This window comes from Callospermophilus lateralis, chromosome 4 (assembly GCF_048772815.1).
Source record: "Callospermophilus lateralis isolate mCalLat2 chromosome 4, mCalLat2.hap1, whole genome shotgun sequence".
NCBI classification, from domain to species: Eukaryota; Metazoa; Chordata; class Mammalia; order Rodentia; family Sciuridae; genus Callospermophilus; species Callospermophilus lateralis.
Genome location: NC_135308.1, coordinates 164,418,002 through 164,432,287, shown reverse-complemented (window position 1 = coordinate 164,432,287; position 14,286 = coordinate 164,418,002). Strand labels below are relative to the sequence as shown.

Sequence of the window (14,286 nt, the reverse complement as noted above, 5' to 3'; positions counted from 1 at the left end):
CCATCTGGGAAGAAGCCAAATGGTAGCCAGTCGGTAACTAGGACCTGCCCTGGGACACACAACCCCTGCTCTTGCTGGTTAGTTAAACGTTGACTGACCTTCAGTGACCAGAGGCCCTAGGCCCAAAGGACTAGGTCTGTTTTACCACCATGAAGCCCCTATCACCAAGACAGGTCAAGAGTTGGGGCCAGGCTGGGAGAACACCAGGGTGCCCAGGAGTTGGGCCTCGCCTGCTCCACCACCACCTTGATGGTGACGTGACCCTCCTGGGATGACAAATAACTCTTTCAGGCCCTCAAGGACCACAAAAGGCCCACAACAACAAAATCCAGAACAAAAAAACACCAGCCTCTCTTCCTTCACCTTCCTGCTTTATGTCTTTAACATACACCCCTCCCTTCCTACCTGTAAGTTCTCAGACAGCACAGGAAAGTAGCTGCAACAAGGGGAATCGGCTGGCCCTGGCCCCCAGTGCCTTCCCTGGGAAAGCAGGGTAATCCACGAAGCATCCAGAACAAAGTCCCATAGTGACAGGGCCTCCAGCCCCTGGAATAGAGAACAGTCTCAGACAAGGCCACAAGGGGACAAAAGTAGAAGCAGATAGCCACTGAGCTTCAGGCCCTCTCTGGGCTCCTCCTCGGGTCACTGTCTCTTCCCCAGCCACCCACCCACCACTTTATTTTCCCATGACCTGTGGAGAAGTGTCAGTTCCTGCCCAAGTGGCAGAAGCACAGAGACCACTGGTCAAGGTTCTGCCAGCAAGGACAGCAGAACAAAAGAAAGAGAAGCCATGGCCAGTCAGTGATCCAGGGGTAGGGTTGAGGACAGGCAGAGCTGGGGACAGGCAGGACACTGCCATGGAAATAGGCTCACTAGCAAGGCTGAGACACCACCCTTGGCTCACACTCACACACCATTCCCAGGAGTGTGCACAAAGCCTAAAACTGAGGGGGAGACGAGCTAGGAGTCTGGTTCAAATCTAGTCTAACACTTACTGGTTATATGCCCTTCGACAAAATATGTAACTTGTACATTCTGTTAGTAAAACAAACTGATAACAGCACCAATCTGGTAAAGGAAACAAAATGCAGGAAGCCCCTAGAACAACACCTGATACAGAGTAAACACTAAATAATTGTATCACCAACACCAACACCAACACCATTATCACCATTACCACCACCAACACTACCACCACCACCATCAAAACTATCATTTTTATCACTGTCATCATCATCACCCTCAATGTTATCATCATCACATCATGATCACAACCATATCACCCCCTGTAGCTAAGAGAAGCCACACACCTCTCAGCTCTGGTCTAAAGCCTGCTTTCCTGATAAGAAGACACAAACCCTGGTGGTTGCCCTTCACCCTGTGAAAAGCTGAGAAGACTGGAGCTTAGATTCTTGATGGTATCACTAAGCCGACGCTAACAACTACCTACCTCCAGACATCTCACAAGGGGAGGAAAAAAATAAAACTGTTTGTTTAAAGGCCCTTGAGTCTGGTCTTCTGTTACCTGCAGAAAAAGTTTATGTCCTGACACCCCTTGACACAAGGTACCTGTGTCAACTAGTAAACTAGCAATACGGATAACTGCTAAAGGGCACGGAGCAAGACAGCAACTCTGACAGCTGGAGGCTCTATTAACCCCATTGGCATTCCCTGAGAATGCTCCACATATGTCACAGGTCACTGGAATACAAGGACAAGTGATTTGTTGCCTCAGCCTACAAGAGATTCACAGTCTACATAGTAGAGGGTCAGACAGAACTCCAACAGCAGAAAAGAAGAGGAGACAAAACACAAATGCAAAGTGCTGACCAGCACAGGAGCAGTGAACTCCCAGGGACTCTTCCACACACTCTCCACTTTTTTTCTCTGATCCCTCAAACAGAGAAACATACCACAGTCTCATACTACTCATTTATTTGGCATCCTAGCCTGCAAAGAACATTAAGAGAAAAAATTTAATAGACTGACTTTTAAGACTCTTCCTTTGAACTGTAAAACAGCCAGGCACAGTGGTGCACACATGTAATCCTAGCATGTAATCCCTCCAGGCTGAGGCAGAGGAGCACCAAATTCAAGGCCAGCTGCAGAACTTACCAAGGCCCTAAGCAACTTAGCAAGAACCTGTCTCTACATAAAAACGGCTGGGGATGTGACTCAGTATTTAAGTGCCCCTGGGTTCAATCTCTGATACCAAAAATAATAAATAAATATATCTTACAAACTTATAAATATTTTTCTTAACATTTGCATACTGGGGGTGGGAGGGAAAAGGAGGGAGCAGGGGACTAGCAAGGATGGTGGAATGTGATAGACATCAATATCCAAATACATGCATGAAGACACAAATTGATGTCAATATACTTTATATACAACCAGAGATACAAAAAATTGTGCTGTATACATGTAATAAGAATTGTAATGCATTCCACTGTTATTTATTTTTTTTTAAAAAAAATTGGGGAAAAAAAGAGTGCATACTGAAGGGCTGGGGTTGTGGCTCAGCAGTAGAGCGCTCGCCTAGCACATGCAAGGCGCTGAGTTCGATCCTCAGCACCACATGAAAATAAATAAATTAAAGTATTGTGTCCAAATAAAATATTTAAAGAAAAAAAAAGTGAAACCAGCACCCAATAAAAACAAGCATCTGAAAGAACCTTGAATGTTTCCCATGAAACTAAAAGTCTACCCTAGCTATTAAAAGGAATTTTTTTTTTAAAAGAAAGAGTGAGAGAGAGAGTGAGAGAGAGAGAGAATTTTTTATATTTTATTTTTTAGTTCTCGGCGGACACAACATCTTTGTTTGTATGTGGTGCTAAGGATCGAACCCGGGCTGCACGCATGCCAGGCGAGCGCGCTACCACTTGAGCCACATCCCCAGCCCCTATTAAAAGGAATTTTTAACTTCCACCCAAGCATGTTCTGCTTGGCTGTTAAAGCCGACTAATGCTACATAAAGTTCAAGTGCCACATCTAGCAGTGAAAATGATACTCCAAAAGAGGATACTGGTGATGGGACAGAAGTCAGAAGGAGCCAGTGTGTTGCCTGAGGCTCTCCTGCTGCTTCCCAATGCCCAGAGACTGTGCTGATGAGCCACCATGGACAGCACTCTTCCTGGGAGTCTGCAGCCTGGGTGAGAACTGGTTAAGAGGTGACACAAAGGTGGAAAAAGAAAGCCCAGCTGTCATAGATAGGACACATGTAAACAGTGCAGTCTGGGTTCGCTGATTCCATTATGTTGCCATTCCCCTAACTTCCACTAACACTCCTGCTGATGATCACAGAAACCCCTCAGTGAGAGAAGGACACGGAGACCAGAAGCAAGAGGGAGGGAGCTGTGCCAAATCCCTACAGTGCCACAGGAGAAGGCTGGGAAGGACAGCAGGGCTCTGCACCACCAGGGAAACCACAGAATGAAAAAAACGCAAACTAAGAGCCACAGCTGCAAACTAGTCCCTGGCTGAGGAGCTGACACTGGATATGAGTAACAACCACTCACTGTGTGACTGTCCTTAAAGAAACAAAACCAGAAAGAGGACCGTGACCACCCCAAGGAAGGGAGGAAAGTGTGGACAGGTGACATCCAGTGGCAAGTGCCCACTACATGGCACTCACTGAGCAAGGCACTGAGGTCAGAGCTGGCTCAAAGACAACAGCCAGCCCTGCTGGGGCACATAGAAGAGACATGGGGACAAAAGCAGGCAAGTACCACATGGGAGGCCAGGTGGCAAGGGGTGCTGCAGAGAGAAACAGAGCAGAAGGACACCAAAGGGGTGTGCTGGGGTGGGCAGGGTTGTGCTGTTGATACAGCAGTCAGGAAACCCTGCTGAAGGGGCAGGTAGCATCGAAGCAGAGAACTAGAGAAAGTAAGTCACACAAAAACCCAGGGACAAGGGAAGTGAGTGCAAAGGCCCTGGGATGCTCCCAGGAGAGGAGGCAGCAAATGAGGCCAAGAGGAACAGGAGCCAGATGGCAGTGGCCCTGGAAGGCCACAGCAGGCCTATGGCTGGCTGCCCGGTAGCATGCCATCACTGATGGCTTTGAGAAGTACTGGATCTCACTTTGAAAGGTCACTTACTGCTCTGTGGAGGAACCTGAATATAGGGGACTCATAGGGGACAGAGGCACAGGTGCTACACAGCACTATGTGGGGTGAGGCAGGCTGAAGGAGAGTAGAATGACAATGACAGCCTGGAGCTGCACTGAGCAACTGCTGCTGCATCCACAGCTGGAGCCACTCAGGAGAGAAACCAGGGTTCCTGAATCAAACCCGGGCGACCACCTTGAACCCGGGAACTGCCTTAAATACAGATGAACTTACACAGGGTGTGAAGAGCCCCCTCTCCCACATTCCTCAAGAAACTCGCCAAGGGAAGCTGCAGCAGGAAGCCAAAATGGGGACCAACAGAGGTGGGTGAAGGGCACAGTCAGCACATGAGGGAACTGAAGACCACAGGCGCCCAAGCCCACGAGCTCCAGCCAGCCGTCAATGAAGGAAACAGGCTCCAGTCCCCTGCATACCACAGGGAAGCCTGGGAGAAGGATGGGTGTCCCCACCACTGGCCCCAAGCACTTGCACCCCATGCCACCACCTCCCACTGTGCCTAGAGTTAGAATCGGCAGAAACATTATTTTCCTGGCCAAGTCCCAACGGGACCATGGCACCTGTCATACTGAGAGGTGCTCCCTCATTCCCCAAATGTTGACCATGCACCAGTTATGTGCCAGGTTCAGTCTTGCACTGGGGCAAAAGGACCAACTGATCCAAAGTCCAGCCCCAACCTGGATGCCCTTTCAGCCTGGCTCTAGATGACAAGCTGCAGGGGGGACCACAGATTGCTGGAGAGGCTCAAGCACCCATCAACACTTCTATGGCTTCAGTGTATTCCCAAATCATGTTTGGAGGTGGAGTATTTGAGAGGTCATTGGGGTTGGGCCCCTAGAACGGAAGAGATCTGAGCTGACATACACTTTCCCTCTGTCACCATGTCATGATGCATCAAGAAAGTTGCCACCATGCTCTTGGACCCAACCTTCATTCTTTGTAAGTCTCCTGGTCTCAGATATTTTGTTTTAGCAACAGAAAACCAACTAAGACAGACCTCTTTGAAGTACTTGTGTAAAGGTAAAATTTTTAAGCTGATTCTAAGCCCAGAGCCTGAGTTAAAGTGTAAAAGATCGGACATTGTGAAGTTTCTAAACTGCAAGGCTTGGGTTGTAAAGTAAAAGACCATTGTTATGTTTATTATTGTTAAATTCCTCTGCTACCCCCAGAACCTGTGATCTCTGTAGCTGTTAGGACAATACCAGAACTGCCCAGTAAACATTCTCACTGGCTCCTCTGGTGGTCTGATAACTTGGGACTTTGAGTAGTCTGGCACGTAGGCACCTTGGGCCCCAGAACCAGTTTAAATGTTCACCCCGCTTAAAAGTAACCAATCACCCCCGTCCAATCTGTTCCCGCCAATGAATGTGCTAATCATGACTCAGAGTTGTTGTTCAATTTTCCCGCGCCTCCTGATGATTTGTTCTGATATATGCAAAGCTCCCCCCCCCCTCCAAAAGGTGTACTTAAGCTCAGCTTAACCTCTGCTCTGTGCTCTGGGCTGCTCTTCCTTTTTGTGCGAGCCAGCCTGGGGACTCAGCGCGCTGAACCGGATCCTAATAAACTCCTCTTGCCTATTGCATAAAGTCAGTCTCTTGGTGGTCTCTTCCTCCGACGCTTCGCCGGACCCTTACACTTGCTCCTAAGACCACAAGAGCAAATTCAAAACCAAACCTTCAAAGGCATCCTGCCAGTCACTGGCTGCCACATCTCTCATACCTACATCCAGGCAGCTGCTGGCACCCAGTTGTCCAGGTGATGTAAGGAGCCTCACTCTGGCTGAACCGGCACAGTAGACTCAGGCTCAGGGACCCAGCACTGCCCACACTCCCACAGCAAGAGGTTGTAAACTAAGCCATGAGTCAGAATGCAAAGCACTGGGGAGGACAGGCAGCCAGCCAACCACACAAAAGAGCAGGGGCAGGGGCAGGGGCAGGCTGGGAAGGAGCAGAGGGTCAGGGTGCAGCAGGGACGGGGTGAAGGTGCTGGGGGCAAGCAGGTGAGTGCAGTCTGGGCACCAAATGACAGAGGTATAGCTAGAAAAGGAACCAGGTATGGTCGCTAAGTGGGGATCCATTTCCTCTCCACACGGGTCTTTGCTTTTTGGTAGCTCGATCCCATCCTGTCTTCCCTGATGAGATTCCAGGGCAAGTGTGAATTAAAGCCTTCTCTGTCCCTCACATTTTCCTCTCTTCTGAGCTTGCCCTCACCCTTCAGTAAACATGATAAATATGCACGGGCATACACATGTGCACAAAGACCCAAGGCAGTGTTGCCAGCTGCACCTTGCTGTCCTGTTGTGGCACAGGCTGCAGAGCCAGGGTATGGCCACTAGAGAGTAGCACTGGGCGGGCTGGCAGATTGCCAAGAAGGGAGGAGCAGCTCTTCAGAGCCAGCCTGCCAGGCCCAGGGCCAGCCTGCTGCTCCTGGCCCAGATGCTAAGTTCTCCAACAGAACCCACAGGAGACAAAACAACTTCCTCAGGCCTCTGAAGTGCACTAAGAATCCTGCTGCCTGCACTAACTAGAAATGTGAGACCAGGAGACAGGAAGCCTAGACCAGATCAACGCTGTCCCACCCTGCCCTGCCCCACAGCCAGGAGATTGAGCCTGCAGCTTACTTCACCTTAGAAGCAATCTCCCCAACAGCAAACCAGCAAACAGGAGCAGACAGGTAGTGTCTGGGGCCCTGGGGTAGGGGGTTGGTGGGGATTACTAACACAACATACAAAGGCAGCAATTATGCAAACATTTAAATAGACTGCTTTCCCTGGTCTGTTTCCTCAGGCCATGACTTTGTTTCCCAGCTGAAGCGACATATTTCTTTCATCCCCAGTTCCTAACATGTTCTGGTTTTTATCCCCTATTCCTGCAACCCCTAGGTTCCAAGTTCTGATGGTTTGGCTCCTTCCTTCTCCCAATCTACCCAACATCATGCCCAACCAGCGAGACCCAGTTCCATCCAGCAGTGCCAGAAACTGACCACCCCACCCCACCCATCCCCAGGGCCTTCATCTTCCATCAACCACCCCTGGATCCCCTGCCCCTCCCTACCTCCATACCAGCAAGGCTGCCCAAGGAATCTACCTAGTCCAGGGCCCCAGGCAATGCTCTGGTGAAATTCTTCATGGTCCTTCCTTCCAAGCTTCACTAGTCCCGGTTCCAAACCCAGAGGCTTCACACTGCGTCCAAAGGAAAGCAGAGAGCCTTCATCTGGCTTTCTCAATCCTGGGACCTGGCCACTTCCTACCTGACTGGCCTTCTCCCTTTCTTTCCAGCCCACCAAGGCCAGAGCTCCATAGCTGCTTGCCATTTCTCAATCATTTCTGAAGCTCTCCCAACACAGGACCTTTGCACTCTTCTCCCTGGAATGCCTTCCCAGTCTTCAAACACCTCCCTTCAAGGGTCTCAGCCAGAAAGCACCCTTTCAGGGTCTTGGCTGAGCACCCAGCACTACCTCTCGGCATAGCTGTGTCCTCCAGGCATGCCTGTGAACTTCCGCTGGCATCTGGAGTGCTGAGTGTTATCTGCCCCTGAACACTAAACGGCTAGCTCCTGGAAGGAAGGCCCTCAGGGGCGGCTCCCAACTCCTCACAGTGACTATTGACACAGCAGGGGCACAAACATACTGGCTGAAGGAGTAGACCCTGCGAACACCAAGGACCTTGCAAGTAGACCTGCTTCTTCTTCACAGCTGAGACCAGGAGGCTGAGTCACTTGTTGAGTCAGTCACATAGGAGTGAGGGCACAGCCAGCACGTGACTCCCCCTATCACCGCAGGCCCTGTGCTATCCTCCAGCCATGGACACTAAGGGCATCTGCCCACATCCAAACTGCCAAGGCACAGGGCTCCACACCTGGCCACCTTCCGCCCAGGGCCAGACAACCCTCCTGATCCAAGGCCAGACTAGATGCTCCCTCAGGGAAGCAGGAACATGACTGGACGCCAGGCCCGCTCCTCCAAGAGCAGGGTGCCGCCTCTTCTACTGTCTGAACGCTCTGTACAGTGCGCCCTCCGGGCCCTCCGCTACGAGGAGTCGCTCAGCAGCTCTCAGGAAACCTCGTGTTTTGCACATTGCCAAATCATACTCCCCTTCACCAGACACACGTGACAAACAGGACGCCTCTAAGTGTCATTTTCTCAGGTTTCAAACAGGCAGTCTCTGTGTGAGTAAATATTGAGTCAATGCTAAGAGGGGAATGAGCTGTTAAATTCTATTTGCTACTTTCTTCCCCAGGCTCCTAGCAGCACAAGCTAAACAAAGCAGCACTCGCTGGACGGTGATATGCAGCAGGCACAATCGTTCTGTGGCACTTCGCACATCAGCAATTTGCTTCTCCGAAGTCGGCAAATATTTGCCACTTAAATTTTTACGTAATGTGAAAGGAATATGTTCCACTCTTCTCGGAGCTACCTTACAGGCCTTAGGAAACAGGCAATTTACCCACTATATTTTCTCTTACCACTAAATATAAATCCAGTGCAGTTTAAGCTCTGACTTTAACTTTTGGCTTTAGATTGTACTATTTAAATAGAATTCTGAAGAAAGAAAAAATCCATAATTGAACCAACCTCACAAAAGAATCTGACTTCTACATGCTAACCTTTTGACTTACCCATACATATTCATTCTCTTACAACCCTGGAAGCTTCATTTATAAGTATGATTTTAATTTCCAAAAGTTGCTCCAATGACTAAATCCACAAGGAAATTCTAGCTGGTACGCAGAGCCTGACTAGACCAGAACTCCCACCAGGCACATCTGTTTCCCTCGGACACCTCCTAATCTCCCGCCTTTTAGAAACCTCTGAGCACAAGAGGAAGCTGTGAACAACCTTGATTTATCATTCAGCACTAAAGTTACCATACCATAATAATCAACATCAGAAAAATCAAGTTAGAGGGTAAGTAGGCCAGTGAAAATAAAATAACAATAATAAAAGTAAATGACATCTGTGAGCATACTAAAATAACAATAATAAAAGTAAACGACATCTGTGAGCATACTATGTGCTAGGCCCTCTCACCTAAGCATGTTACATGCACCATCCCACTCAATCTGCAAACTCAGTCCTGCCATCAGCACGTCTTCCAGATGCACAAGGACCCTGAGGCCCGGGACCTCCCCACACGCTCAGGATCTCCACAGAGGCAGTCCAAATCTAGGGCCTGACCCACAAGCACCATGGGGTTCTGCCCCTCTCCTGCCTCAGCTGCTCCCAGACCCTGCGAAGAAGGCACACCGCACGCTAGCAAAGGAAGCATCTGAAATACGGATAAACCACAGCCCGTGCTCCTGCAAGAACAGTCTGCCTTTATTTCCTATTTTGGTGGATGGGACCTCTAGCTGCCCAGTTCTTACGCCAAACTCACAGGAGCCATCCTGTACTATTCCCTCTCTCCCACCTACATCTAGGGCCATTCTGCAAATGTTATCATCAAAGGTTCAGATACTGAAGTTTTCAAGTTGTCTGTAATAACAGAAAACAAGGAATAACCTAGGGAGCTGGAGAAATAAATTATGTGATATGCATCCAAGGGATGCCCCCTGACTGTTATAGGAAAACATATAGTTAAATATTACCTTTCATGTGGCAAATATATATATATATATTGTAAGGGGCAAGGGCTATAGCTCAGTGGTAGAGTGCTTGCCTAATTCATGTGAGGTACCTCATGTACCTCAGCACCACATGTAAATAAAAATTAAAATATACATACATATGTATATGTGTGTGTGTGTGTGTGTGTGTGTGTGTGTAGGCTCAAAAGTTTCTACAAATTGTTTTTTTTTTTTTTTTCCTGCAGTACTGGGGACTGAGCACAGTGCCTCCTACATGCCAGGCAAGCACTCTACTACTGAAGTACACCCAGCCCTTTTTATTTTTATATTGAATCAGGGTCTCACTAAGTTACTGAGGCCTCGGCCTCCTGAGCACCTGGGATTACAGATATGTACCACCATGCCTAGCTGTCACTTCTTAATTATCAAGGGAAAAAGAGTAACTTTTCAGTGTGCAGAGCTGGCAGCACCACCTCCATCAAGTGGCCAGAGTCAGTATGACCATGTTAGGACAAACCAACCTCATGCCTCCTGCTATGATAACCAAGAAAACAAATCTCTTACATGATACTCCTGCCAAAAAACTTATCAACCTGGATCTCATCATGAGGAAACAGCAAACTCAGGGACATTCTACCAAATAACTGCCTGTACTCACTCTATAAAAATATCAAGATCAAAAACCACAATGAAAAGCTAAGTATATGGGGACTGAAAGGAATGTACCAGCCAGCTTGGGTTCCATACTAGGAACAAAGAGATGAAGAATGGCACAGTGTGACTATGGACGACAGATTATTACAGCAGTATTGTTAAAATAGAATGGTGCCCAGTGGTTCGGGAGGCTGAGACAGGAGGATCACAAGTTCAAAGCCAGCCTCAGCAAAAGTGAGGTGCTAAGCAACTCAGTGAGACCCTGTCTATAAATAAAATACAAAATTGGGCTGGGATGTGGCTCAGTGGTCGAGTGGCCTGAGTTCAATCAATCCCCAGTACAAAAAAAAAAAAAACAGTACAATGTCTGTGTTGAATTGCTTTACTTGAAAACTGCACTACGATTACTTGAGAAAATATCTTCACTCTTAGAAAATTCACAATAAAGTTTTCCAGAGTAGAAGAGGATATCTCCAACTGAGTTTCAAATGGCTCAGGAAAAAATACACACATACAAACACATGTAGAGAATGGTGAATCTAGGAGAGGGCAAACTGAGTGGCCACTTCTCTGCAACAATAAACGACATCAAAATACAATGTTTAACACAATGTGCACACTAGCTCTCTCTGGAAGAAGACATCTGGAATAATGAAAAGGAGGGAAGTGGAGCCCTAGACAGGGCGAGAGGCTCTGGCTCACTCTCACTTACCCCTTCTGTGCTTTGTAATACTGTGACACATACGTGTGTCGCTGAGTCAAAAAATAAATGAAACTAAGCAGAGGAAATCCCCTCAGAACTGGTGCTGTGTATCAAAAGCTTTTCAGACTTTTCCAGAGCTCCCCTCCTTCATGGCTCCGAACTACGTCCTGCCCTCTCTCTACCTTCTGCCTCACAGCCTCAGCCCCAGCCTCCTGAGCACAAGGGCTGGGTAAGCCCTCCCCCCATCCACATGCCCCAATCGCCACCTCCTGGCCCAGCCAGGCACTGCACCTTCCACCATCCAGCAAACACCCAGTGCAGAGTGGCACTCACAACAGAGGTGCCTGAGAGTGGGGTTCTGCCAGAAGAACCTGAGGGCAAGCACACACCTCAGGGTCTGGCCACAACGCTGCTCTAGGGAAGACCAGCACTGGTGACTGCCCTCCCCTACCCCCAGCCCGCACCCAGGACCCACAGGGGCCTAGCTGTCTGTCTCCCACCCTCTGATCTCTCTGCTTTCTGGCAGGAAAGCAGTCAGCAGAGCAGGAGGGTGGTAACCAGCCAGCCCTCGCCCTGTGAGTCAGCCTTCAACCCATGCTTATGAAAACAAACACAGCCACCTAGCCAGCTTGAAGGAGCCACAGAGGACAGCAGGGAAGGTCCATCCAGGCGCAGAGGAAGAAGAAGCTGGAAAGGCACTAACAGAGCCCCTCCCAGGACGCTATCAGCATCCCTGGTGTCCTAGCAGGCTCTGGCATGGGAACGGAGCACAGCAACCACCACGAGGCACTCACACAGGGACATGTGCATTATGTACCATGCCCAGCGTCTCCTTTAGAATGGCCACTGGGTCCTCCAGCCTGCAGGGACTCACCAAGGTCTGTGTGGGGGCCCGCGAGCAACTGCTTGAACTTGTCCAGACGATAAGCCTCTCTCTCGCTCAGAGCAGAACCTCCAAGGGTGCTCACGTCAGACATCCCACCCAGTGAAGCGGTGGCCGAGTGGGGAAGAGACTGAGACCTCTGTAGTGGGATCACGTTGCTGGCAGTTTCTGCAAGAGTGAGAACAGGGAAAGGTGAGGGTGAGCCTCCTGCCCACTGCTGCCCACATCCTCCTCCTGCATCAAGGTGGCCTCTCACTTGCAGTGCCACCGTCCCTTGGTGGCTTGCAGGGCTCACCCAGACCTATACATGGGCAGACAGCCTCCAGTAACACGTAATAAGAAAACATGCAGCCTGCCAAGGCAGGAGAACAGTGAGGGAGGAACCAAGACACACCAAGAGCACCTCCTGGTATCTCCAGGGCACCTCTGACGCCACTGCCTCCAGACTCCCCCTGGCCTGCCCACTTCCCAGACCTTGTCACAGCCCTGGGGAGGAAGGCTGGGAAGAGAACAGCATCTCAAGGAAGCCAAGAAAGCCAGGCAGGCAAGGGTGGGCTGCAGTGGCAGCAAAATACAGGCCCCCACCCCCACCAGGGCATCTCCTGCTGCTACACCCCTGGGACCCTTGGGCTCTCTGGGACATTGGGGATGGCATAACAGTATGCTACATCTGGGAACCTGGGCCAGGGACAGCCACGAAAAGGAGCTCAGGGCTTCCAGGTCACACAGCAGTGCTACCTGGGACCAACCGGCAAGAGGCTCTGTGGGCTCTGACTCCTAGTCTAAATCCCACCCAGCAACCTCATCTTCCAAAAAACAGAATACAAGAGGAAGCAAGAATGCAGGCCAGGGAATGGTGCAAAGCTCAGCTCCGTGGAGCCAGCAGGTCCATTGGCAGCAGCTGCAGAGGGGCAGGGCACGAGTGCTACCCTGCAGCTCGTCCTGCCCAGCAGCCTCCTCCCCTCACAATCTGGCCAGGTGGCTGCTTATACATGCTTTGCTCGGGACCTTTGCATCACCCCACAGCGCAGGGCCAATGAGCCCAAGGCTGGTGAGCCCAGGGCCTACCACTGCACCACACTGCATGTTCAATCCAGCTACCCTGCAGGGCTGAAGACCAAGGCTGACTACGGCAGGGAGGCCACAGGTACTCGCAGGTGATGTTGAGGTCCCCAAGGCAGCACACAGGAAGGCAGAAGCACAGATGCCCATGAACACAATCACTGGAACTGGACTGTGCCCCACAGGACAGACGGTTTAGGATGCTCATAAGGGCAAAACACTGTTCCTATCAGCAGAAAAGTAAAATGGAACTTCATGTTGATGGCCTGAGCAGCCTGCGTGAGGGCCCTAAGGGGCGATGCACAGGGCCCAAGCGAAGCACGCACAAGCAGCTGCACAGGATACCAAGAAAAACACACAGCTGGGGCACCATCCTGTTCTTCAGAGACCTGCAAAGTGCACAGAGGCAGGACAGTCAGACACAGCCCTGCCCAGAGAAACTGTTTCAGACACGAAAGCCTTGACCTTCTGAGTCTGGACACCAACAGACATCCCCTCCTCCCTGAAGACTTCCATGACCTTACCCTGCACCCTCTACGACAAGACAAAATGGGGTCTCTGGCTCCTGGACACGCTACATTTCATCCACTCACAAATTTGCCTGTCCCCACTAATACTCACCCCAGCTATGATCTTAAGTCCCTGAAAACAAGAACAGAAGTGTGCCATCTTCATGCCACTGCTGAGGAAAATGTCCAGAGATCTCAGAGGCCAGGACCGGGGGATCAAGCACACCTACTCTCCCCCTACACTGCACAGGTTCTACTCCCAGCCACCAATGCAACCAGTGTCCCCAGCAGGTGCCTCCGATTTCAGGGCTCCTCAGCCTCACTGCTACAGATACAAGAGATTGATCAGTCTCTGTTGGGGGCAGAGGCTGCCCTGAGCAATGCGGGATGCTAAGTAGTATCTCCAGCCCTGTACCACACACAGTTACATACATATATACCTGATGTGTCCAGAGACAGTGCCCCAGGGCCCTGTGGGCAGGATCATCTTGATGAGAACCCTTCTCTATGGGGTAGGGCCAGCAGCTAATAGCAGGGTTCCAAGCCAGGTGTCCTGGACCCGAACACCAGTCCTACCACTCAGGGAACAGCCCCAGGCCTCTCAATGCCTCATTCATGAAAGAGGACTGAACAACGTGCCTTCCCTCCTAGAAGACATGAGGTTAAGGAACTACTGCAAAGTTTATTATTAAAGGGCTGGCGACAGCAAATGATCGATAAATACTATTATTATTTTGTTGTTGTTGTTGCTGTTGTTGTTATTGTATTGAGGTGCCGAAAATAAAGC

General features: G+C 50.1%; 1 protein-coding gene across 3 annotated transcripts in view; it reads right to left on the bottom strand.

The window, feature by feature from the left end:
- Positions 1-14,286, bottom strand: part of Tbc1d22a (TBC1 domain family member 22A) — a 324,253-nt gene that overhangs the window by 277,465 nt on the left and 32,502 nt on the right. For all 3 annotated transcript variants that reach the window (XM_076853389.2, XM_076853391.2, XM_076853390.2), the window contains exon 4: positions 11,920-12,096. In XM_076853389.2, coding sequence (XP_076709504.2) covers positions 11,920-12,096 — 177 coding nt within the window. The remainder of the gene's footprint in view (positions 1-11,919; positions 12,097-14,286) is intronic.